A 26,506-nucleotide genomic window follows, 5' to 3' on the forward strand; every position below is an offset into this window, starting at 1 on the left:
TTTGAAAAATTATGTATTGTGTGTTCACATATCATATAAGTAGTTTACCATGCATCAAGAAACTATTTTTCATACAACATAATCGATTATGTATTATGTATAATCGATTATCAAGAATACAGTATCTAACCAATCTGATGTCGATGATGTGTTAATCGATTAAGACACTATATAATCGATTAAGACATAACAAAAAACCAATTTTTAACAGCCCGTTAATCGATTAAGTAGATGAATTATCGGTTAACAATAGTATCAGTATGCTTGGTATAAATGCTAGAATTCTGGCCCATATGGCATAACATCATATCATGCATAATTTTGTATAATCTTGCATAGCTAGAAGATCTTTGAATATACACTTTCATATAGGTTGTATTAGAAAAGCTTAGAGAATAAGGACATGTTGAATATGCCTTAGACATACAAAATGTTGCATGCATCTTAGGATTTTTCATGCATTGTGTTCATGCTTGTGCTTCTTGATTTGTTTTGAAGTGAAAGTGAGAAAAATCTGTTTTCTGGAAATTGTGAAATATGTTTTGTGAAAACCTTTATATAATTTTCTCATATAGAATAGGTTCTTGTGAGTATTCTACATGGTGTTTTTAGAGTTGAGTTTACATTGTTATATCCAAGTATTCAGCACTCAAGAAAACTCAAGATATATATCAAACAAGGAAAGTGATCTCTTGGTGAGTAACATCACTTCATGAAGAGATCTAGTTCTTCACAAGACTAGGAGGTCTTGGTGCGAGCGATACCTGACTGGGGCCTAATCGCGAAAAGATAGGTGATCTTAGTAGGCGAGATAGAGAGGTCAAACCGAGGTTGTCAAACTTGTAAAGTCCAAGAAAGTAGCGTCCTAGTTTGTCGTTTATTGGAAGTTTGTGTGTATCAAACATTTTTCAATAGTGAAGAAGAAAAATCTCACGAGATCGGAAGGGAAGGTCTGGATGTAGTTTGCAGTTGACCGCAAACGAACCAGGATAAAAATTTCCTTGTGCACAATTTTCTAACCCTAATCTCCTTTACTTTTGTGCTTTATATTCTTGTTATTTGTTTGATTCTGTGTTACATGTTATAATCTATATTAATATCATTCTCTAACCTCTGTAATCAATTAAGTGTATAAGGATTGACAATCGGTGACTTGCCTTGCGAGAAACCATAAAATCAAGATTTGCAAGAATCAGGATAATCGATTATCCACAAGCATAATCAATTAAGTCTAACACTGGTTAAGATTAAAACCAAGCTTAATCGATTGAGTGCAGTAACTTTCTGTTTTGCACAAAATATAGGAAAAGCGAAGTAAGTGATCCGCGACACCTATTCAACTTTCTAGGTGTATTTGACATGGTGATACCCAACATTTCCTCCTTTCTAGCTACAAATTTCCTCACAAAAGACAATCTTATTTAAAACGATAAAACTTTCATCATACACAAGACTCAAACTTAGGTTTTTAGCTATTGAGATAAAAACAAACATGCACACTTGGACTAAAACACCAATTTTTTGTACTATCAAATATATATTTTCATTTTTTAGGGTAAAGAACTTGTCCCCTTCGCAGTTCATGGTTGACTCTCATAACAAATGTCGCTTCCATATATAAAACCTTGACCTTTTGGTCTTTGTAGAATCTAATCGAATCTTAAATCACTAGATCAATACCTTGTCGATAAACTAAGCGAAAGTGAGAATGTCGACAAACATAAGGGAAGCATTAGTTGGTTGGTTTTGACAAGCATTTTTTTATCATTAGAACATATTTTTTTTTATACATTTTAACTATAAAAGTTTAAGTTAAAATAATATTTACTATTTAGTTCCTAGTCAATCATGACTGCCACACGTGATAGAAAGCTCTGGATAAGTATGAGCACTAATGATTAAGTGATTAATTAAATTAATTATTAAATAAACTCCACTTGTTTCTTTCAAGGTCCCAGCAACCTTAAAATAATTTCCATAAAAGAAAAAGAAAGTTCTGTCACATTGTAAAGTTTTAGGACTAATTTATTTTCTTTTATTTGATTGAATTTTATTAAAAGAAACTAATAATAGCTGAAAAATACAGCTTTAAGAAGAAATTGAATTTTCATCTTCAAAACATTTGTGTTAGATATGTACACAAACATTTGTGTTGAAAGCATTTTTAAAAATCGTTAATAAACAGATCCATAATCTAATTAATATACTACAACTAATTTTTTATTATTATTTCGGAACATAAGTTATGAAAGTGGTTAACCTTTTTTGCAATTAGAATTTATTACAATTTAGATAATCATATCTAAGGTATACAATTTAAATATTGACAATTAAAATAGTCACCAGAATGATATTACTTAAAAAATCATATACATTTGTGTTATAGTTTTGATCATTTAAATAAAATTCAATTATCAATATTAATTATTCTCGTTTCTCAATTATCAATATTAATTGTGAAGGAAACCATGTATATAATGCAACACTCAATATTATATGGGCATAAAAATAATTTTAGTTTATTTTATATATGCGATATGATTCAAGAAAGACAATTTTCTTTTTGGAAAATAATGTCTCAAAATTTGTGTAAATTTAATTTTCCAATGCTATTTTTTATATTTCTTAATGAGTTTTTCTAACATAGGTAGCAGGTGGTTATAATAAGGGCTTATAAATACATCACCAACTCCTATATTTTTGAAAAGTAAGATAATTAAACTGAAATTTAATTATAATCAATTTCCTAATTAATTGTTCATTCTTTCTCTTCTAAATTTCTTTATCCGATAATAATTTTTCTATTTATCAGTCTTTCTAGAAAATAAAGGCAGCACTAATGATTATTTTTAAAATTCTACCATTATTTAATTAATAAGAGAGATAAATTGTGGAAATAAATGATTATAAAGAGATAAAATAAAAATTAATAAAATATTATATTAATTTAATATAAATAATCATATTAATTACATTTTTAAATTTCTGTGCTAAAATTTTAAAAATGATCAATTTATAACTTAAAAAATCACCTTTTTTCGACATCCTTCATATTATAATTTCAATTTAGATGTGTCAAAAACAAAAGCTTCATGTCATAAATTTATTCAAAAAATAAATAAATACCACAAGTTATAATACATGATCGCAGTAGAATAATTAAAATCCATGTTAACTATGTTTCTGAATTCTTGAAGCATTTATTAGTCTTTATCCTAATATTTCTTGAATGAATAGAATGTTACCGACACCAAGAGATTAAAAATTTTAAAACGTTTTTTATATTTCAAAATTCTACTCCCTTCATTTTTTTAATTAGACCACTCTCACAGGAATTTGAAGGGAAATAATATATTATATGTTTTTAAATTATTTAATTAAAAATTAAGTACAAATTAAACTCTCAAATTTGAAGAGGAAATATAAAATGAAAAGCTTATATGAAAAACAATCTTATCATTCACTAGAAATGATTTAATTTGTTATTTTTTTTGTTTCTTACATATATAGACAATCCTGTCCGAGTCGGAAATATCCATAAATATGCGAGGCTAATTCTTGCAACGAGTATTCTTTAATCCATAAAAGAAATCAAACATGTACCACTTGAATTAATACTAATTTGTATATGAGATAGAAACAATAATATAATTCATGATGCAATAGAGAAAAGTAAAACGTAATAATTGTTTAGTGAATAAATTACACATGAAGACAATTAGTGATTAGGTACAAGTTCAAGCTTCAACATCACTCATTGAATTTTTTAAGAAACAAACAGTATATTTAAGAAATAATATAATAGCACGTTGTTATATCACCAACCTCAAATAAGTGTAATATATATATATATATATATATATATATATATCACCCCCATCATTTATATTAAATATTATTAATTATTAACCCCCATCATTTATATTAAATATTATTAGTTATTAACTAAAAATAACATACATAAATAGTGATATTGAATAATATGATCATGTGAAAAACTTTATATTAACAATGAAAATATTATAATTATAAAAAATGAGAATAAAAAATATCCTCATATATATATATATGGAGTTATTTGCTCTGAATACTAAAATTATGATATATATCTTATTTAACCATTTTTTACCAAAATATTTTTAAAAAATTAAAAAATATAATACATATCATAATTTTAATGGTTAAATGAGATAAATTATATATTTCTTCGAGAATATACTTTGTTTTCTAAAAAAATGGATTTAATATGCATACACCGATAGTTTAAGAAGAAGAAAATCGGCCTTAGTAATCTGACGGTGCCGAGTGGAAGGGTCGTCGCTCAACAGATAAAAGTTAGTGTCAGTAAATCATCTACCATTGATTTATTAACTACTATCGACTCTCAAATAAACATAATACAAATCAACGGTGGATTATAAGTCGACAGTGTAAAAATCTCTTACACTATCGGTAGAAAAATATAATGGCAAATAATTATATATGTAGCATAGGTTCACTCACACACTCATTGCTTCCACTATTCGCAAAAGTTTCTCCCAAACATGGCTTTCACTACCATGAACTCAAATCTTGAACATGTTCCACAACATCTTCATCACAATGATTCAAACACTGTAATAACTGTTTCACACATAAAATCATATCAAACACTTCCAAGCCCTAGTTGTGACAGTAATTCTGATACAACAGTGTTGTTTCACAGTCACCATTCTACCACCTCCACCGTGGGTGAACCTCACGCGCCTCCTACATGGAAGCATTACCGCGGCGTAAGGCGTAGACCGTGGGGAAAGTTTGCAGCAGAGATCAGAGACCCAAAGAAAAATGGTGGTAGGGTTTGGCTTGGAACTTATGAAAGTGAAGAAAAAGCAGCTATAGCTTATGATAAAGCTGCTTTTAAGATACGTGGCCAAAAAGCTAAGTTGAATTTTCCAAATCTCTTAGGGTTAGATTCACCAATATCACCATTGTTATTAGAGAATAGTTCAGATTCACAAGGATTGAAGAGAAGAAAAAACTTTGCTGATTTACTCAATAAGTTAGCTAAGAATAGAAACCAAGCCATGAGGTTTAATCATATTTAGATGCAGAAACAGATTCTGAAGATACCAATGGAAGAGGCTTCATATATAAAAATGTATGCAATAAATGAGTATGTTTTCCTTTAAAATACTATATAGTTTATTTGAAGTCTTGTGTAAATGGATCTTAAGAAATCATAGTTTTCACATCATGAGAATAGTTACAGATTACTAACATTTACTCATGGCGATATGATCCTCCATATGTTTAGTTGTTGTTTGGTGTTCTTGGTTTATAGAGTAACTCTTCTATCTCATTCTCATTCTTACTATGTTCTTCCTTAAGTGATGATGGTTGATAGAACAATCTTTATGTGTAGAGATAAGGATAATGTTTCTAGTCCTTTTTCTTGTTAGTATAATGCTTCCATCGAGCAGTATATATAGGCTCTTTCCCAAGAGTCTTAACATTTCATTGACAACTCTTCATCCAAGAGTTATATCATTCAAACAATGAAATAATACATTCATTCATGTCATAAGAGACATATTTCTTACAAATAGAGGTAGGTATACATATAGATTTTTGGTTTATTATAATAAGGGCTATGGATGTTATTATGAGATACTTGTTTTATGAAAATGTTCATGTGAAGTGAATTTGTTAGAGGATTGATATAATGGTAAGGTTGTTTTATTTGTGATTTAGAGGTTATGTGTTCAAATTCTAGAAATTGTACAAATCTATTATTCTAAAATGTTGTTACATGTGAATGGGGATTATCCGTCTCACTTTTTATGTTACATTGTGTCCCAATTCAATCGAAAGTTACACATTCAAAAAGAAAAATAATAAAAACAAAAAATATTTTTTTAATCTTATTTAGTGGGATTTGATTGACTTGGGACATGGGAACGAGAATATATGAAGACAGAGGATCCACGTTCGCTAGATGTGAGTCTGGTGTATTGGGTCGACATTTTTTTACGGTGAAGTGTATTTGATTAAAAACCTAGTATGCCATGGTAAATGTACTCTGAAATGTTCAGTGTAGAATGCATATGATCCTTGTTTTATGTTGTTAGTCTTCTATTGGATATGGATAGAAATTGATTGGAAACTCAATTTAGCATGGATTTATATTCACCCTTTGCCTAATTTGATTCAATGAGAAATAAACAAGTTGCTCTTTCATTGTACAATAGAAGATTGATTGGATTAGAGCTAGTAAATTGTTTAGACTTACACACGAGAATAACTTAACTCAAAAGACTAGTCTATTAGGTGAGAGAACATTACGACTCAAGTATCATTTCAGAACAAGTAGAATGTTGATTACCACTCACAAAATGACTCATGTTCCAAATGATTACAAACTAATACCTTATAATGGGACAACAACAAAATTAATCACACTATGCAACTATTTGCATGTGAAATATAGCTAGAACTCTATTAGCCAAAGTATTATTATGCCAAATTTTCATATCAAAATATATATCTAATAGCTAATCATTTTTAATTATTTTAAAACTACCTATGGTGAATTCTTCACCCAAGAACTGAAATTCACTGCAAGAATATGACTGAAAACAGCACCATATACCAAAGGCTTTAAATATATATTGCGGTTGTGGTTTCGGAAACTCCCAAAACCTTGAAGTTTTGTACTATTGCGGGAATATGCCACCACAATTGTGGTCCTGATATGCTTCTAGTTTGATGAATACCCAAATCGAATTAATAACAATTATGACTCACCTCAAATCTATACATGTGACTAATCATGGAATTTGTTTATTATACTCATAAGTTTTCAACTTGCAGGGCTTGTTCAAACAATGGAAAGAAGCCAAGGAAAAAACCAAAAAGAAAATCTTCATTCACTTCATGAATAAGACTATGGCTAAAGTTTATGAACTTGTCTCATCATTGTCAAGATATTAGGAATAATCTCTATGGGAAATAATGCTTCCCGATTTTCGGCTGCGCAACTCAACTATGCAAAGGAATATGAGTTAGATATAGATCATGAAATGCAGGCTGTGCAACAATCGAAATCGAGTAACATTCTTATGTCGCCGCAATCTGAACACTCTGAAGCTGTATCTTTTGTTTTTTGGTGGACATCTAAACCTGCATCTTCACAACAACCCGAACCTGAACTTGGACCTGATTATGCAATTTCACAAAAACCTGAACCTGCACGTTCACAGGAATAGTTAGACAAGGAAAATCCCTCCTTTTGTGACATTAGTAATCGCGTCCACTGAATGTAGTCAAACACAATTTATAAAGGGCGACATAATGCGCGAGGAATAGGATCGCATTATTTAAAAACTATGATTTGTATGATTTTGGTTGTTATAGTTTCATGTTGTAGAAGAAAGAAAGGTTTTCTTTTAAAACTATCTTTTATATCTAATATTAAATATGTGCTTACATTATTGTATAAGGTTTTTAACTATGTACATTTTATCCTAAGATGTTAGGATTCTGAAACTAAAACAAAGTCATTGTTACTATTGATGAGATAAGTGAAGGTAAAAAAATGTATCAATATGGTATAAATCAATATGAAGATTAATACAATTGATATAAACTGTTCTAGTAATGCAGCAAGTGTATTTTTCAACATTTTTAATAGAAAAAATTATAATCTAAGAAAGAGCACAATCCTTTGCATAATGTATGAAAGGATATCTGAAGTTATGAGAGAAGTTTCACACAAGTAATAATCCGAAAGTAAATCAAGAAACAATTTCCTTAAACAAGTTTTGCATATACGCATCATTTCATCGAACATTCTTGATGTAACAAAAAGTATAAGAGTTTAATATCTACGCATTATCGGTATAAAGTTCTAGAAATGTGCATGACATAACCACCTCTACACATTTAGGATAGAAGCAACTTGCAATATCTTTGAGAAGTTCTCAATTCCATTTCAACCCAAAATAACTTTTATCTCCACAAACAACTTTTTCTGTACACTAATCATGTCCAAGCACCAAATAACTGTTTTAAAGTCATATAATCTATGAAGTCAGCTTAACCAGATTATCTCCTGCGCCAACTCTTACGACCCGACTTTCTCCTTCTCCTTGTGTTCCTAGGGTAATTTGGCTTCGACGTAGAACATGCTTTCAAATTAGGACGTGCATTATGTGGAGCATTCTCATCGACCAAGTCAGGTTCTGAAACTTGAGCCAGGGAAATGGATTTCGGCTCTTCAACGGGTTCCTCAACAAGCTCATTTCCAACATTATCAAGATCATGCAACTCTTCCTTAACTACTTGGTTTTGTATAAGAACTACATCCTGAAAAGACAACATTACAAGTTTACAATGCCTATAATGATCCTAATACATACACAAAAGACATTGTTCAAAGTTTGCACTTCCAACATGCAACTTTAGTAGCTGGATGTTAAAGTCCGTGACGATTAAAATTATTGTTATCAATTCAAACTCAGTTTAGCATATGACATGTCAAAAGTAGGAGAATACGACAAATTTTAGCGATAACAAAAACAGATCAAAGCATTCATATGTTTCATGCATAACCATTTTACCATTCACATGCATAACAAAAAGTAGGACAATCATTTACCACGGAATTGAATAACACCAATAAGGCATTGGTCTAGTAGTGTAAGGCCCCATTAGATCCCAGTTGGACTAAAAGGTTAAAAGTTCGATTCCTGGAAGCGACACTTGTTGGGAGAGGCAGCCACGCACCTCGAAAGGGATTAGTTCCTTACTCAAAAGGGTGAGGGGGTACCCTTGGTTATACCGAAAAAGAATAACAAGTGAAGAAAGTTGAGAACAACCATAAGCTGGATTATAAAAGTTCTGTGGCATCTTAATTCTTGTTAACAACTTACTTCATGGATGAATGGTGTAACAGAGTCTCAAATAAATGGTACTACCAATTACAAAACCAAGAGCATGGAATAATAAGTTAAAAACTCAATTGTTACAATGGTAGCTAATATCAAGCAGTACAAAATATACTTGTCCAGAACTATCATAAATTTTCACAATATAAATAGAAAAATATAATATATACAACTTAAAATTATTTTGTACAAAAAAACTTACATTTTCCGAAGGAACCTCGAGCTGAGGCCTAATTATGGTTTCAATAAGAGGAGTTATCCCTTCATGAGTTGGCAATGTATTTCCCGGCATAAGTAGATCTGCATTGTATAACTCATATTTAAGCTGAGATGAAGCATGAACAAAACTAACTAGGAATGTGTTTTCATTACCAGCAAAAGAAGCAGAATTAAGATCAGAATGGTTAAATCCACCAATTGGCCCAATATTGCTCGATTGAGTTGCAGAACGGAACTTCCCTGGATTTTCACTAACCACCTTGTCAATCTGAGTTTTCAATTTCTGAACATGAGACTCTATTGCTTCAATCTTTCGAACGATCTCATCCAAAAATTTACCGTTATCTTCATGATCTGCAGAAAATCCCCCAACATTCAATCCCAGGTCCTCATTATTACCAGCATTAACTCCTGTTGCCAAAAGGACAGAACATAGATTAAGGATTTAGAACCTCGTGGAATGCGAAAACAAATGATTGAAACCTTTTTCGTAATAATTGGTCATCTACTTAAAAGTTAACAGGTGAAAGTAAAGACAAAAATCTGCTTATGCAATTGTTTCACCTACTTCAATCCACAATTTAATGGTGAGATAAATTTTGCTAGTTAGATAAATAACAAAAAGTGCAACTATATTACGGCTACCGACTTGTTGCAACACCAGGAAAATCTTCCAAACAAGCACCATCAGCAGGGTCTTTGTTCTCTGACAGAAGAGAGGGGAAATTAATGCACTTATAGAGGAGACATATATTGCGAAAAAAAAGTGCTACAATGAATCAACCGAGAAAATGACGTACCATAGTAGGAGAATATATTATGGCTAGACATGTATGACGATACATCACACTCTTCACCTTTCTTCCTTTTCTTTCTCTTCATAACTTTATTCCTATGAATCCCATTAGATATAGGTACCGACTTAACATCAAAACCATCTACTGCGTATTTTGAAAACTCGAGCTGCCTTTTATAATTGTATGCCCTTAGCTCTTTATCGTATTTAAGTTGTTGAGAGTGGAGTATCTTCAGCTTCAATTCTAGCCACTTACAGCGCCACATAAGAGGGCCTGCGAACCTCCTCCAATGAGTTGTCATCTTTCTCTTTCTGAAAGGTTAATATTGATATTCTAGTCAAACATATAGTCATTAAGACAATTAATTTCGGAACGCAAACATGAAACATATCACAACTTCGATTTTTTTAGAGTACTGTATTGCATATACTTATCTAAATAGAGGAAAAATGCATATAGTTATTCTGCAAGGAAGGAAAGATATACAAATAATTCAGAACTCACCATGCTGAATAACTGAAAGAAAGAAAAGCAGAGACGGAATTTTTTGTATACATGCATTGTAGGTTCAAGCAGTAGCAAACATTCAGTACGCTCTTGCCTGAACATGCGTCATACCGAAGTACATGGTTTACAAGTTTCACACAACACAAGATACCTATTAGGTTGTAACCGAGAAGCCAAAATGTATGTTACAATGTAAGTGGTCAACCTTATATGGTAGAGCGCCTGATCCCAAAAATGGAATATCGGGATGGCTGGGATTTGGACATTTAGGGAAACTAAATACATATATATACTATACACATATAAATGCTCAAAAATAGAAAAATGCACAAGTAAAGGCATAACTCAAATCCAAAATAACCCAAATAAAAAGTATAGCTCAAAATCAATGACATAACTAAAATCCAACAACAATATAATAGAGATGGTGGTGGTGGTGATGATGGTGCCGGTGCCTGAGGCTTATATGATGCCATGGCTGTAACTGAGATGATACGGTGTCGAAGAAGATGAATGGCAGTGTTTTGGTTTAATGGCATGAAAACTGCTAATCCAAGAGCGTTTAGTTCAAATTAGGGTTGGGGTGAGGCAAAAAGATGATTGAGATAAAAAACATAGGAGAAAACGGTAATGGGGCAAAACAGGATTTCACCATGTAATCCCCGTTGCAGTGAGATTCCGCTGCGAAACTGGGATCCTGGCCTGAGAAAGTTGAGATGGTGAACTGGGATGCCAGCCAGAATTGCATCACAGTGATGCCCTATGTCGGGACACGATCCCGGGAAAGCCCACTGGGATTGACTACTTCTTAGGTTACAATCATGAAAGTTATTCAGAATTCAAATAAAGCATCCAAAATTGAATTTCTCATAAATCAAGCACCTCTACCAGGGAGGAGAAATCCAATAGCATGTAAATCATGATGTGCATCAACGATACAGGAGAAAAAAAGTTTAACTCAAATGCAAGAAGCGAAAGAAAAAAAAATCTGGGGAACACCAGCACAAATATAGGAAACAATCAAAGCATAGAAAGAATGTGATATAAAATCAATTCACGCAAAAATTAATCAATCCGGCACGAAAATGTCCCATCAGCTCAAATGCCTCCAATTGAGAGCTTCCTTTACTTGACCTACTCGAATAGAACAAACTCCACGAAAAGAGTAAGATTGCAGCCTGACTGACAATAACTTTTTACATCTTACAGATGAAAGTAATTAACCAATAATAATATTTTAAAAATCAGACCGAACCGGTTGGCTGAACCGGTTGAACTGTGAGCTGCCTACGTCTCCACGTTGGACGTAATCCAGTTCAACCATGGTTCAATTACAAATTTAACCTTTTTTGACAAGGCATATTTTATTAGAATTGAAGTACAAGGGGTACTTCATCCATTACAAGTTTAACCGGTTGAACCAAAGGTATCTACAGTTCAATCCCCAATTCGGTTAATAAAACATCGACCAATTATTAAAAAAATATGGTGTTTCTCTGTGTGCATGTACATATAGGAAATGAAGTAGATATAGAAGGTTGTTATTAGTTCTTTCCCCTTTTTCCGGTTTTGCTTTCTTGCTTCCTATAGACAAGACAGGAAGAATAGATGCATGAAAGAATTCGAATCGACACATACCTTATTCGAGGTGGTTCACTCCAATCATCACACATGGGCGATGAAGCATTGCCAGCACACATTTGTGACTCAACTTCAGTATCGCTGAATGCTGAGCCAGCCTCGACATCAGATCCTGTATCACCAAAAGAACTAGAACACTCGGTGAGATCCTCAGAAGCATCTTCGATCGCCTTGCCAGAATTTATGCACCCAGTTATATTAACTTCCACATCCTCATTTCCACTGGACAGAGGTGTTTGTTCAACTGGACACTCTTCGGTACCATTAGCATTGCCCTCGTTAGTTTCAGTCGGCATTTTTTAGCAATCATGAAATCTTCACTGTTCAGACATCACACAGCAACCATGATATCAAGATTGGAAGCTTATAAACCCTAGTTCACTATAATAATCAATATGTGCCACAAACCCGAAAATATAGAAATAAAAACACTACAGTCTTCATAAAAGGTAAGTGCAAAAACATAGGCAGAGGTTGTTGTGACATACATATGTAACAAATTCTCAAATGCAATAATCATAATTACAAATTTCAATCATAAGGGACAAATTTCAAGCAAAAAAAACTTGTAAACATTTTGGATCATTAAAATCAACAAACTTTCAGCAAAACCAAAATGGAAACAAAAATTATATTCTACCACCCACAACACAATCAAGCCCCTCACAAAATCCAAATATCCATAGCAATATACATCATTCAACAGCACCCAATGAATCAGAATCCTCACCCCATTTACCAAAATATAAAATTTATCAATATTCTTTTAATAGACAATTATCATCTCAAAGTTTTGAACTTTGGTCATCTTCAATATTTTAAGGAAAACAAAGGTGAAAAAAATTGATGTTAGGGTTCTTAGTTCTTACCCATTACTATTATTATTAAGATCAATAGATTCTTGCCCATTATTTTGACACATAATAAAATGATCCAACCCATGAAGCAGAAACCAACCCATGAAGCAAAATTGAAGAAATAATGAAAAAGAAAGAACTTTTGATGAAAAGGACAAAAAGTAAGAGACTAAAATCACTTACATGTTTTGTCTCTCACCTCAATGCATTGTTGACAACACTCTCAATAGTTGTTTATTTGCGGCGCCTATTACCCAACACAGGATATTTCATTTGCACTATGTGTAATAAATACACTGCTCTTACATTCTCAATTATCGGTGTTAGCCTCACTTGTTTCAAAGATCGAGAAATCGATTTTTGGAATAATATTTGTTGGAGATTAATTCCTTACAAAAAAAAGTAATATATTATTGATAATACTAAAGAAATAAACAAATTATAAATTAGTGTGTGATCATTGATTATTGTGGATTTGTGGAGGACAATTTTGTAATTATGTTATAAACTAAGTTAGTTGATAATATCAATTTCAGAATCAAATGTTTTAAGGTTACAAAATACTCCTTGTTTTTTAATATATTATATATAAATATTTATTTTATTTTTTAAATTGGTGTATGTTTTCATAGATTTCTAAAAATGTTATTATTAGTATTAATTAAAAATATAAGTTCACTAGTCTTGGCTATATCTGATTGATGTTAAATATAAAATAACTTTCGAGTTTGAATTTTGGATATGTCACATAATAATAATAATAATAATAATAATAATAATAATAATAATTTATTATTATTATAATATAATGTGAAAGAGAAAATCCATCCCTCATAATATTTGTATCTAGCTCAAACAAAATTATCCCACATTAATAATATTTATCATGCTCTATACGGAAATAGATTTTCCTTTCCATTAATTATCAAAAAAAATTAAATATGACAGACAATGAAAAGTATAAGTATAGCAAATATCTATAGGTAAAAGTTTTTTATGTTATATCTACGATTTTTTATATTTTACCAACAATTTTTATCTATAGGTATATGATAAATTTCTTTTACTAATTCTTATTACTATATATCTTTAAGTAAAAATGTTTATTATTATTTATTTTTATTTCTGGCCTTAATTATATTTTCTCACTTTCACATTTTTATAATACTACTTTAAACTAGGTATGTTTTAAAAATCGTTGAAGCATCTATGAAATCATTGAAGTATGTTTATAGAAGAAGAGAACATAGACTCAAGTGACATGGAAGATAAGTAAGAAAAACAACAAGAGAATGATACAATTGTATATAGCTAGGTAGATACACTAATCATATAGAATCAAAGCTGCAATGTATATTGTTATATATCCTCCAAATTGACCAACAAGACGTTAGTCTAGTGACGTCAGACTCTGCTAGATCCTAGGATAATCAAAAGTTCAATGGTTCTATTATTGGGAGTGACACTTGTTGGTAGAGCAGTGTATTTCGAAAGAAATTACTTACTTACCCATAGGGTGAAAAATACTATTAGTAGTACCAAAAATATATCCAACTTAAGTTCGAAGAAAGAAAAAAATAATGACGGTTTATTGTATGATTGTTTGGGTATGTGATAGATGAAGTTCATGTCGATATTTGTAATATAATGATTAATATGACTATGTATTGATTGGTATGGTGATGCAAAATCATATTTATAATGTATATAAATGATATATGATTGATATCTATTTGAATGTAATGAAATGTGAAGTAAGACTCGTGCACAAATGTTCTACTATACCATATTTACTTTTCTTTTTGGGATGACAAATTTATCAATTTTCTCGTTCTCTACAACTATATGAACTCAACTAAAGTGATTATTGTTGATTGATAACTTTTATTTCATTTTCAAAATATCCCTCAATTTGCTTGAAAACATTATTTTTTTGAAGGTAATCCGTATAATCTACCCCAATGTCATATTGAGGAGAGTGTCTAAATCTAAAAATATTACTCTAGTGTAGACTGACTAAGAAATTCTTTCCAAAGTGTTAATATTCTCGTAACAACAAAAATTGTATCAATGTGACTATTTTGAACTCTAAGCTTCAATTTGGGGCTAGATATTTCGTAAAACTATCATAATTTACATAATTGATGATGAGTAATATTAAGTCTTCACCTTGAGTGTTTTCATTCTATTTCCCCATTTTCTTGTCCATGATAATTAGTGCATGTATCTGTTGAGAATTCTCTCATTTTCTTTTCTTATGATCCTAAGTCGTCTTTGAAGGGTTTCGACTTAGAATCACTTTCATTTCCTAGGTTGTTCATGTGAGTTTTCAACCTATCACTTTTTTGTTTGTTTTGGTTTGTTTTTAATACCCATTGTGTGATGCTCTCATCTGAAAGAAAGAAGACATGAACTATCTGACTGAGTAATGAGTAAAATTATTCTTGAGGGTAATAACTTAATATTTTTTCCTTCTTGATCGAAAGATTTTAATTTATTGTGATTAAATCAACTTATAGAATCATGATAAACAACTTCATTGTTGCTCCAATTTTAGGTTTATGGTACCTATTACATTTCTTTACTAGGTACAAGTCGTCAATGTCATCAATAATTCTCCTTTACTGCTCAGGTTGGAGAGTACCATTGACAATCTGTTACACTCTTCGATAAGAACTAATATCTTTTGGAGTACGTGATTGCTCTTTTCAATAAGTATTGCTTATAAGAATCGAATCCTTAATATTTTCGTCATCCTAGGAATCTAACATGAATTTACACAATTAATATTTTCGTTACCCTTAATATTTTTCTTTATCATAGGAATCTAACATGAATTTACACTTTTAGACCAACACCTTGTTAATTTATTATTATTTTTTACAATGTTTTGACACTATTTAATCTCTACTAAATGTTTTTACTATAAATTATAAGTTCAAAAACCAAAATTCCTTATGAAATGACCAACTACTTTTACTAGTTTTTATAGACTATCAATTCATTATTCATTTTTAATCATTATTAACTCTTAAAAAATATAAATAAATAGTAAATAATATATAAACTGAAAAATAAATAAAATATATTCCATGTCATCCATTGTTCTTGGGTCAGAACCAATAAATGTTTGAGCCACGCTCCCAAAGTTGACGCGCGTGAATACCACGTCCCTCTCATTGTTCTGTAACAATAAATAATCTTCCACCCACAATTTCAATCATAGAATCTTATCATTGTTGCTGTTGTTGTTGTTGTGTTCAATGGGTAACCCAAGAATGCTTGTGTTCTTCTTCATAGCATTCATCACAGTGGCACAATCTCTTCCATTCGTTGTTTTACATGGTACACTAATTTTGTCTTATCTTTCATTATAACTTGTAATTTCATATAGATTGTGCAAATGGTGTATATATTTAGTTTTCTTATTGGAATTTGTGTTGTGGGTGTTTTGTATTTCATGATATTTGATTCATGGTACTTTGCTACTTTACAAGTTAAGTAACATTGATTTCTATGCTAGTTGATTTTCATTAATATGAACAATTCTGGGTTGGATTTGATTCATGAACCATGGATCTGTGTTACACTGTCTAGTGGTTGGAATTTGCAAGTTTTATGTAAGTTTTTCACTCTATTTTATGAGTGTTCAACTTTTTCCTTCCTAAGAGGGAAACCTTTGCTAGAAAGGTGAATCATAATTATCCGGTATCTGGTACAAGTACGGGTACGTAGTTCACTTGGATATGCAGTTCATTACTTTTTAGATTAATTTTTGAGACATTAGTACGGTACATGGTAGCTAGGGTAAATGAGAGAATTATGTAACTTTGAGCCGGATTTCAGCACAAGAGAGAGGGATCAAAGGGCTCGTTGTCTGAGACCGTGTGTTGGATATAAGACCATTGGTGAGCCTCGACCAAACAACTCAAGCTTTTAGGAGAGTTGGTTATGCGTTTGTCCTTTTGTCCCATTTTGTCCCATCCTTTTCATGTCTTTGCTTGGAACTATTGGCCAGCATTACAATCCTCAAGTACAGCAAAGAGGGCGAGAGAGTCATTAAATTTTATGATGCTTTCTATGAAGTGAGTCTCGAGTCTCGACGCAATGCTATTATTGCTTGCCTTGTGACTGGAGGTCAGGAGTTCAAATACTGGAACAACTTCTTTACTTGCGATGGTAAGGTTGTGTACATCTACCCTCCCTAAGCCCCATTAGATGGGAGCCTAGTGCACCGGGCCACCCTTTTTCCATATTTTCTGTCTTTTGTTAGTTTTCATTCATAGGCTGATAATAAGTCCATCCTTTTGCTATTTCCATATTCTAGAAAGCTGTCACAGTGAGATCATCAATTATCATTTATCCGAAACAGTATAGAGCTTCAATTTTTTTTAACAATAAATAGGAAAACCTCAGTGAATTTGCTGTGTTAAATATGAAAATCTATGTCTGCACGATAAAAGTTAATTCCCTTTTGTGAAAGTAATATGGCTAAAAATCCAAGAAGGGTGTCAAAGTTTCATCTATGTATTTTCAAAAGGATGTTTGAGTGAGAAGAATCTATCAATGCAAAATTATTCGATACTCTGCTTTAAGATGCTGATCTGGTGTTTGAACTTTATGGCAGGTATTGGAGACAAATGCAAGCATCAAGGAATCTACCACTTCATTGAGCTTTTAAGCGACTGGTCTGAATCTCAAGGATACTGCATGTATGCCAAATTTCTTGATAAATCGTTTGAACATTACTTTCAGTTTGATCGTAAGCCCTTATCCTGAAAGGGCCAAGCAATCCTTAGCCTAATCCGCCATTGCTGAAGCTGTGGAGGCAGTTGTGCAAATTATGCCGGAGAATAATTGAGATAGAGTTTTAACAGATATTGTCGCATTTTATTCGTTCATTACCTGAGGAATAGATATTTTACATTAGGGATTTCATAGAAGTATTTTACGACACGTTAGAGGTGTAATAAATCTTTAGTTAATGATATGTACTTCGTCTATATGTAGAGAGATTGGAAATGGATCGTGGGATTCTTGGACCATGCCCCTAACGAAACAGGTAACTGTTGAATGTAGTGCTTCCATTTTATAATTGTTTTGTGTCTGACAATTTATTAACAATTTGTTTAATCTGTATCATTGCAGACAGCTATTGCTTGTGAGCAGGTGGTGAAAGTTTGTGGTAATTTCATGTCCCCGTAGTTTAATCGTAGTTTGATTTCACATAGGTGTTTGTTTCTGTCTACAGATAAAGAAGATAAGTGATCTGAGGCAGGGGTATAACATTGTTGGATTTTCTCAGGTGAATAAATAGTGCTGTTTTGAGCACATTTTTCCTTTTAATATGCAATATTATTCTTACTCAAAATGGAGATGGAATGGAAAGATATTAGGGATGATTGATTCCAAAATTAAACGCGAAAAAGAAAATAAATGACGAAAGATGATGTAAAAAAGAAGAAAAAACATTTGCCTTTCACCATAGTTTCTTGGAGAGTCCCTTTTTCGTTGATAGAAAAGAAATTCTATTGGAGAAAAAGGAGGTGAAATTCAACCCGGGGAGGATATGAAATCTTACAGAACTGAAAGGACTAATGAACGGAAGAGGGCAGGAGAAATCCAAAAGTTTAATAGGTCTAGCCGTCTAGCCACGAGTAGAACCTAAAATGAAAACCAACAATGTAGGTCTATCCCAAACCGAATTTGGAAGACAAAGAAAAACTCTTAAAGTTGTGAGCATTTGATTCTATGTGCATATGCCCAATCAAATCCTTGCTAAGATTCCTCAACACATCTTATTGGAAGTGTATCTGGACTGCTTTTAAATATTCATGACATGTTGCTGGATTTTCCGGGTTAAATTTCCTTGTTGATTAGAACTTTCTGTTACAATCGTGGGCATACGCCTCAGAATTGGTAACGAATCATTAAAATTACTGGATCGATGTTGTTATCAATTCTTATTCGAAATTGAGATTGAAATATAAATATTTCTGATCTTAATATTTCTCCAATATCTTATTCTTAATTGAATGTTTTTGGCTTTGTTTTTCCTTTACTGATTGCATACTAATTGTTTTCATTCTCAGGGAAACTTGATTGCTAGAGGGATTATTGAATTTTGTGACAGAGGACCTCCCGTAAGAACTACCCTTATGAATTATGTTATTGCACTTTAATTACTTCTTTCTAAAGGAGAAAGAAATCCCAACATTGCATTTTTTTTAAATTTCTTCGTAAGCAATCTATTATTTCCCTGAACATGTTTTTAAAGTTTTTTATAGATATCATTGTATATTCTATTTCTACCTATTTTTATATACTTTATAATATTTTTCCTTTGAATGGTGATACAGGTTAAGAATTTTGTATCACTAGGAGGTCCTCACGCTGGCACCGCTTCTACTCCACTCTGCGGCGTACGTGCTTGTTCTACTACTGTGCTTAGAAAGTCTTTGTCGTTCATTTATTTTTTATTTGTCTTTCGATAAGGTTAAGAGGTTAAACTTTGACAATGAACTTGATCCTCCGTACGTGAGTGAAAAACCGGTTTTGATATAAATTGCAGATACTAATAAAACATTGGTTGGGTAAAATGCTTTAGTAAAAAGTCTAGTAAACAAAGTTTCCAAATCATATACATCAACATCAGTTGTCAAATTATTCGTTTTTTTGCTGTAAGATAAACTAGGCTAGAGAAATAGAGAGAGTGAAAGAGAGAAAAGGAAAAGAGAGAAACTGAAACTGATTGATTTCTTATTCAATTGGTTGAATAATTACAAGGATTGAACATCTATATATAGAAGCCTTGTATGTGGACACTAGCCTAATTAATCTTGAACAAAATCTATAGTTTGGATTCAGGTGCATGTTTTTTAAGCATGACCATTTTATTACACTATGTCAATAAATAACAAGAATATTTTTCTAATCAATAATTCAAACCCAAGCCATAGGTAGGTACTACACTCTGATTTTCAAAAGATTTTAGTTTTGTATGTTTTTTAACTACATGTAGCCACTCATGAAATTTTGAACCGGAACGTTTTATCATGTCATACCTATGGATTGAGTAAAAACATTTCAAGAACTATGCTGTTTATTATCTGTAATTTTGTTGTATAGATAGTTGACTAAGTATGATCTGACCGAGTTTTTTCCCCAGTCTGAGTCGGTATGCAAAGTTGTTGATGCTATAATTAAATTGGAGGTCTACAGCGGCTTTGTCCAGGTTTTGACTGATTTATCACTCTCATTTTATTGATATGATAGTTATGGCCTTTTGCAAAATTGATGTAGAATTGTTAGTATGTCTTCAAGTCTTTCTTTTATTTCGATTTGTTTTCCGTCTGGAATCCATTCCTAAAAACATATGACTTCCTTCCCTTGATTCTTTACCCAATGCATTGATGCAGGCCCATGTTGCACCCAGTGGCTATGTTAAAATACCAACAGTGAGTATGATATTTTTCTTTCTGCTTTTTTTATCTTTAAACATTTAAGCCATGCATAGAGGAAGATTTTAGAGATTCAATTCTTTTACCAGAGTTTCTGTTATGAAATCTTGATGAGGGTGAGCCTCGGTGTAATGGTAAGGTTGTTTGCCTTATGAACTGAAGGTCATGGGCTCAAATCCTGTAAACAACTTCTTTGCTTGCGAAGGTAAGGCTGCGTACATCTATCCTCCCCAAACCCCAGTTGGGGGGAGCCTTGTGCACTAGGCCGCCCTTTGTTTTACATGTTATGAAATCTTGACGAGGGTGAGCTTTGGTATAATGGTAAGGTTGTTTACCTTGTAACCTGAAGGTCATGGGTTCAAATCCCGCAAACAACTTCTTCGCTGGCGAGGGTAAGACTGCGTACATCTACCCTCAGCCTTGTGCACTGGGCCGTCCTTTGCTTTAACATGTTATGAAGTCTTGAGACCTCCATTATAAATCGCATTTTATTTTACTGAGGTATCTCTTGATGTAAATTGTCATTTTCTTGTCTAATTGCATTTCATGTAATTGTAAACTATTTTTTATGGATATGGAAAAAGGCTAGATCATTGGTTGCAAATTCTTCAAGTGAACATATAACTCAAAAATCAGATGAAAGAAAACCTAATCATTTTTGTATCCTTTTCAGGATATGGCTGACTACCTTAGCGGATGTAAATTCCTTCCAAAGCTTAACAATGAAATCGCCAGTGAGAGGAATTCCACGTACAAGGATCGATTTTCTAGCTTACAGAACTTAGTACTTATCATGGTGCGTTTGTTTGAAGAACTATGTAGTCGTCCTCTTTTCTCTTGTTAATTATGGGCTGTCGAATTTACAACTATCGTGTCAATCCGGCTGATCTATCTATCTTTCTTGCATTGTGTTGTCTTCTTGAAAACCAGTTTGAGAATGATACGATTATAATACCGAAAGAAACAGCCTGGTTTGGTTATTATCCAGATGGGGCCTTTCATCCTGTTTTGGCACCACAGCAGGTAAATTAAGCTTTCCATAACTGTAGTTTATTGTTGCAACTTGCAAGTGTTATGGACCCAATTATCTGCTGTATTTGGCTTAATGTGTAAATATCCCTCCTCCCAATTTCATGTGGTATAACAATGTTATGATAGTGAATTGACATCTACTATACAAGCTTGCATCCGAAGGGAGATCGCCTCGGCTAGAAAAGATGAAATAGTCAACACGCAAAACAAACGTGTTTGTTGTCCATGAATTTACTAAGCATGCTGCCCTTCAAGCTTAAATACCCCTTGCAGTATTTTATTTCCCTGGAGGGAGTCACCACGACTCAAACCCATGACCTCAAAAACTTACAGTCATTGATTCCATTGAGTTGCTATCACTAAGCTACTGTAGTGATAGTTAGGCCCATCATTGGTTTAGTTTCTAGTGCTCTAATTGTGCTATTTGTCTCTTGTGTTTATGGTGCCTCATTTGGCTCTTATGCTTTGTACATTTTTTCACTTGAAGTCTTGTCATATCCCATTTTTGGTACAACCAAGGGTATCCTTTCACTTTCTGGGTAAGAAATTAATCTCTTTCAACATGTGTGGCTGCCCCCAACAAGTATCGTTCACAAAAATCGAACTATTTGTCCTATATTTATCATGGTATATTTTGTGGCATTTCATTATTTATTTTTAATGCATGCCCCCAACTCGAATTTATTGTTTCACATATGCCGTTTTTAGAGATCAACACTTTACCATAACACGATTTATGATAGACATTATCGTATCGTTCGTTCCATGTATCTGACTCCATCTGATTTGATTGTTGTTGTTTTAGATTCGGATAATCGATACGAATAACATGCTTTTGTTTTATGCACAGACTAAGCTGTATACAGAAGACTGGATTGGATTGAGAACTCTGGATGAAGCTGGGAAAGTTAAATTCATTAGTGTTTCTGGAGATCATTTGAGGATTTCTGAAAGTGATATAAAAACATACATAGTGCCATACTTGAAGGACCATATATCAATGGTTACAACATACAATACCAAAAATAGAAGAACCTTAATCTGATGTTCCGATTTTTTCCCTTTCAAGACTCAACTGAGATTTGCCCGTTACTTTATAATTACATTTATATTTGTCACCATAAATTCGTAATGGGTTTGAGATCTCTAATAAATGAGCGATAGATAATATTTTCTTACGCTCGAGAAAATTTTCTTCTTACCTTATATCTAACATAAGGATCTTTTTTTAACCTTAACCCATCAAAAAGGTCAAGTGAAAATATAGGATAGGACTCGAGAATAAACCCTATATAATAATTATTTCAAATAGAAGAGGTTTTAATCTTGATTATCATTTTATATCATTGCATCATCATTAATGTTACTTAAGTCTACATATATTTTATGAGAAATCGCATTTCCAAAAAAATAGTACCCGATTTTTAATCAAATTCACGCTTTTTTGTCATCACATATAAATTTATCTTCTTTTAATATATGATAAACTAATTTATATGTTTCTTATGATCCTAGAGGATAATGAAGTATATCTAAACAACATCTAAAGAATTTTATTCTTTATGTAATATTTATTGTTATTTTATTTGCATGTTGCCCGTTAATAAGAAACAATGAATTTGTGATTTTTCCAAAGAAATATAAGTGGGCAAAATTATAATGTTATCTTTGTAAGAAAATTAACTACTTTTATTGAGATATGTGCAGTTCGGTTAAAAATCTTATAAAAACCATAAGATTGGTGCTTCCAAATATTATTTTTTGTATTTTTGTTTTAGAAATAAAAAATGAGGAAGTTATGAACCTGACATGATAAATCCGATTAAATTATGATTTAAAATGGTAGAAAGGTTTTAGTATAAAGAAATTCATGAATGATCGATTATTTAAATAACCAACTATATAAGAGTAAAATAAATAAAAAATATGTATATGAGAGTAAAAGAAAAAATATATGTATATAAGAGTAGAATGAATAAGATAAGTCTCATTAAAAATTATAGACAAATTAAAGAAAGTGGCAAGATCATAGACATGATATTTAAAGTTTTTGGCCATTGAGTAGTCTAACTCGTTTATATGATTCTTTCATTTAAGTCGAGAATTGTTTAAAGTTTAAAAGTAAAAAGATTATATAGGAAAAATGTTCACATACCACTCAATAATAGTTGGGAATGGGTCGGAATCAAATTCATCAATAATTCGATTATCGGAAATGATTAAGACATATTTTAGAAGAGGAGATAACTTTTTGTCCTACGAGTTATTGCATATGGAGTGATATTTTTTGTTGATCATTTTCATCAATAAGGTGTATCCGTTACTAATAAGAGTTTGTTTTCTATTTATTATTACTACAAATTAAAACAAACAAAAAAATCATTCCTTTCATAATTTTTGATTGAAAGATGTTATATTACTTTCACATTTAATTGGTTTATCAAAATCAACGTGTTTATCGATGTTGGTTCAAATGGTACATATTTGATTTCCCCTACGTAAGGTATCAGGTTCAAGTCTTGTGGATGAAAAAAAACCTACTGTGAGAGTTAGCACATATACCTGTAGATATTCCCGGTTCGGACGAGATTGTTTCTAATGCGATCATACAGGTAGGAAACAAAAAAAAACAAATATTTTTTTAAAAGTCTAAGTTAACATTATTTCTTTTTACAATAATAAATAGTAAATTATGAGTTTGACTTGGTACATAACAATTCCCATGGCTTTAGGACATACAGCTATGAATAGAACCTCATTAAACTTGTTCCTCTATATCTCATTCTGGAAAATTTCCTTACGTCATTATAGAAAACTTCTTTTTTCATTTAGGTAAGAATTTTTTATGTTTCATAAAATTATTTTCTTCTAAGTATGCACCAACTTTTCTACTTTTTTTTGTTTATGAAAGTTAAATGCTAGTGAACAATCCAAATTGATTCATAAAATCATCCATTTTGTTTTTCAAATCATGCATTCATAGTATTATGCTAATATGTTAGAACAATGTTTTAAATATATAATTGTTTGATTATGTTATGTTTATCGTAATTACAAGAAAATATAGTCAACATGTCGTAATTATGGTTTAAATTACTATAATGGTTTGATTATGTTATGTTTATCGTAATTGCGAGAAAATATAGTTGATATGTTGTAATTATGGTTACGATGTTAAAACGCGGGAGAGGGAGATAACATTGAAATTTGTTTATTCCTTTGTTCTATAGTTACCATGGATCCCTTTAAAGGTCAAGGAGGCATTCAAATGTTGCTAAGTGCTGAACAAGAAGCCCAACACATTGTTTCTAATGCAAGAAACTGTAAGAATTTGATTACTTCTAACCACCATAATGTTTTTTTTACAATACTCTCAAATGATTTTTTAAGTTATGGTTACGGTTATGGTTACGTTGTGTTTAAATTGCGACTAATGCGGTCATAATTGCAGTCGTGTTGTTGTTGAAGAGATTTTCAAACCCATAATATTGTGTCCGCAATTGAAATTGCTATTATGGATTGTAACTCAATATCACTCTCACCTCATTGTTTATGTTTTCTCTATGTATGATATTCCAATATTACAACAAAAAATTGTCAGGATGGAGCCGGCGAATCAAATTACGGATCTTATCACATGACGTAGCTGCAATATCACGGTTGCGGTGATCACTGCAACCGCGTTATACCATAATCACGGTTTAACACTGAATCATTCCAACCGCATCAAACCGCATTGATTTCAAAAATATTTTTTTACTCATAAAATAATTCACATTCATAACTGCCGCCATTCATATTACAACGACCATACTAACCACCATCACAATAACTACGATCGTAACCACCACCATAATTTAAAACGCTAACACAGAGTCATAGGATATATGGTGCAATATATGTATCAAATTTTGTACACCATGTTTTTTACCAGTGACATTTATAATCAATTAACATTCTCAAGCACTATATAAGCTCTTCATTTATTTGCATGTTGTAAAAATGTTATATAAAGTTTGGTTCATGAATAACAAAAAAAAGGGATATATTATATAATTATTTGGCAATATGATATGAATGAATTTTGTGGTTAACTTGTTAGTGAGGACCCAAAGGTTGAAGCAGGCAAAAGATGAAGCTGAAAGAGAGGCTTCTCAATACAGATCTCACATGGAAGAAGATTACCAAAAGTCACTTTCTGAGGTATTAAATGATGCTATAACTATATTATAGTTCTAAATCTCGATAAAAGATGAAAGTTGTATTAGGCAGTCAACAACCAGCACAAAACTTTGTCAAATCTCGTTGATATGAATCAAAGATAATTAGTTCAATTCCTTAAGGGTTTGTTTGGGAGCTGGACTTTGGAGGGGACGAAAGAGAAAGGGAAGGCTTGGGAGTCATGAAATACACTTGTGAGATGACTCTCAAGTCTTCCATTTCCCTTTCTTCCCCTCCAAAATCCAACTCGCAAACAAACGGTAAGGAAATGCAGGTTAAGAAAAACCATATGTGAAACTATTACGAAAGATTTAGATATCAACGATCAATTAGCCGACTTCACCTAATGGTATTAAGGCTTGATTATTGTTGTATTTTGATTCCGATAAAATATTTCTTTGGTTTTTTATTTATTTATTTTGGGTTGAGATTATATAGAGCAGTGGGAGCTCAGGATCTAATGTGAAAAAGCTTGACGAGGAAACAGAAGCTAAGATTAATAATTTAAAGCAATCAGCTTCAAAAGTCTCAACAGAAGTTGTTGATATGTTACTCAAATATGTTACAAATATTAAAATATGATAACATAAGGTTAGTAAAGTTAATTCATGTTTCAATTATTTTATTCCTTTATTACTTACTACATTTGGTTCTTTATTTATTTTTTGTGTTTTGCTTTTGTGATTCAGTGATTGATGAAGGAAACTATATTCTACAATAAAAGAGGCAAATCTATGAGTATTTATTTTTATTTCTTACTATTGCCATTGCATAAAAACTCTTGCTTTTCTTCAACAATTATATAAAGCATTAATAAATAGTGAGTGATTTTATATTCTTGTCAA

The 26,506-nt window shown here is 31.8% G+C and overlaps 4 protein-coding genes and 1 long non-coding RNA gene across 11 annotated transcripts; 3 read left to right on the forward strand and 2 right to left on the reverse strand.

Annotated features, from left to right (window-relative positions):
• Positions 4,511-5,168, forward strand: LOC109360138 (ethylene-responsive transcription factor 1-like). The gene has a single exon (XM_019604868.1). It carries the CDS (start codon positions 4,545-4,547, stop codon positions 5,085-5,087), a length of 543 nt encoding a protein of 180 aa, XP_019460413.1. The 5' UTR covers positions 4,511-4,544; the 3' UTR covers positions 5,088-5,168.
• Positions 5,430-26,466, forward strand: LOC109360560 (V-type proton ATPase subunit G-like). 2 transcript variants are annotated; one of them, XM_019605539.1, is made up of 5 exons: positions 5,430-5,436; positions 24,671-24,763; positions 25,543-25,643; positions 26,100-26,252; positions 26,351-26,466. In XM_019605539.1, exons 2-4 carry the CDS (start codon positions 24,676-24,678, stop codon positions 26,241-26,243), a joined length of 333 nt encoding a protein of 110 aa, XP_019461084.1. In that variant the 5' UTR covers positions 5,430-5,436; positions 24,671-24,675; the 3' UTR covers positions 26,244-26,252; positions 26,351-26,466. The 2 variants fall into 2 exon arrangements, with proteins under 2 accessions (XP_019461084.1, XP_019461083.1); XM_019605538.1 differs by lacking the exon at positions 5,430-5,436 and adding an exon at positions 24,194-24,272.
• Positions 7,616-13,260, reverse strand: LOC109360557. Of its 4 annotated transcripts, none has more exons than XM_019605533.1 (7): positions 13,132-13,260; positions 12,089-12,411; positions 9,947-10,254; positions 9,796-9,852; positions 9,342-9,557; positions 9,130-9,227; positions 7,616-8,346 (listed from the first exon to the last, which is right to left on the reverse strand). In XM_019605533.1, the coding sequence occupies exons 2-7, from the start codon at positions 12,385-12,387 to the stop codon at positions 8,086-8,088; spliced, it is 1,239 nt and encodes a 412-aa protein (XP_019461078.1). In that variant the 5' UTR covers positions 12,388-12,411; positions 13,132-13,260; the 3' UTR covers positions 7,616-8,085. The 4 variants fall into 4 exon arrangements, with proteins under 4 accessions (XP_019461078.1, XP_019461076.1, XP_019461077.1 ...); XM_019605531.1 differs by having other exon boundaries at positions 9,300-9,557; XM_019605532.1 differs by having other exon boundaries at positions 7,616-8,327; positions 9,129-9,227; positions 9,300-9,557.
• On the forward strand, positions 16,064-22,619 carry LOC109360558 (palmitoyl-protein thioesterase 1-like). 3 transcript variants are annotated; one of them, XM_019605537.1, is made up of 12 exons: positions 16,064-16,293; positions 17,576-17,660; positions 17,959-18,010; positions 18,097-18,126; positions 18,209-18,253; positions 19,041-19,091; positions 19,308-19,370; positions 20,117-20,182; positions 20,367-20,405; positions 21,082-21,204; positions 21,339-21,431; positions 22,291-22,619. In XM_019605537.1, the coding sequence occupies exons 1-12, from the start codon at positions 16,212-16,214 to the stop codon at positions 22,483-22,485; spliced, it is 924 nt and encodes a 307-aa protein (XP_019461082.1). In that variant the 5' UTR covers positions 16,064-16,211; the 3' UTR covers positions 22,486-22,619. The 3 variants fall into 3 exon arrangements, with proteins under 3 accessions (XP_019461082.1, XP_019461081.1, XP_019461080.1); XM_019605536.1 differs by having other exon boundaries at positions 18,097-18,120; positions 18,203-18,253; XM_019605535.1 differs by having other exon boundaries at positions 18,097-18,117; positions 18,200-18,253.
• LOC109360563 lies at positions 20,438-20,835 on the reverse strand. Its single transcript, XR_002109184.1, has 2 exons — positions 20,744-20,835; positions 20,438-20,556 (listed from the first exon to the last, which is right to left on the reverse strand). It is a non-coding gene; the product is annotated as an uncharacterized LOC109360563 (long non-coding RNA).

The sequence above is a fragment of the Lupinus angustifolius genome, chromosome LG11 (assembly GCF_001865875.1).
Source record: "Lupinus angustifolius cultivar Tanjil chromosome LG11, LupAngTanjil_v1.0, whole genome shotgun sequence".
NCBI lineage: Eukaryota > Viridiplantae > Streptophyta > Magnoliopsida > Fabales > Fabaceae > Lupinus > Lupinus angustifolius.

Bases quoted from the DNA above. Each gene is read 5' to 3' on its own strand.
- LOC109360138 (XM_019604868.1), top strand. From the start codon at position 4,545: ATGGCTTTCACTACCATGAACTCAAATCTTGAACATGTTCCACAACAT.
- LOC109360557 (XM_019605531.1), bottom strand. From the start codon at position 12,387: ATGCCGACTGAAACTAACGAGGGCAATGCTAATGGTACCGAAGAGTGT. The intron at 10,255-12,088 runs GTATGTGTCGAT...TTAACCTTTCAG, and splicing joins AGTGAACCACCTCGAATAAG to AAAGAGAAAGATGACAACTC. The intron at 8,347-9,129 runs GTAAGTTTTTTT...TTGTCTTTTCAG, and splicing joins TCGAGGTTCCTTCGGAAAAT to GATGTAGTTCTTATACAAAA.
- LOC109360558 (XM_019605537.1), top strand. From the start codon at position 16,212: ATGGGTAACCCAAGAATGCTTGTGTTCTTCTTCATAGCATTCATCACA. The intron at 17,661-17,958 runs GTATGCCAAATT...GTCTATATGTAG, and splicing joins GAATCTCAAGGATACTGCAT to AGAGATTGGAAATGGATCGT. The intron at 20,183-20,366 runs GTTTTGACTGAT...GCATTGATGCAG, and splicing joins TCTACAGCGGCTTTGTCCAG to GCCCATGTTGCACCCAGTGG.
- LOC109360560 (XM_019605539.1), top strand. From the start codon at position 24,676: ATGGATCCCTTTAAAGGTCAAGGAGGCATTCAAATGTTGCTAAGTGCT. The intron at 24,764-25,542 runs GTAAGAATTTGA...TTAACTTGTTAG, and splicing joins TGTTTCTAATGCAAGAAACT to TGAGGACCCAAAGGTTGAAG. The intron at 25,644-26,099 runs GTATTAAATGAT...GAGATTATATAG, and splicing joins ACCAAAAGTCACTTTCTGAG to AGCAGTGGGAGCTCAGGATC.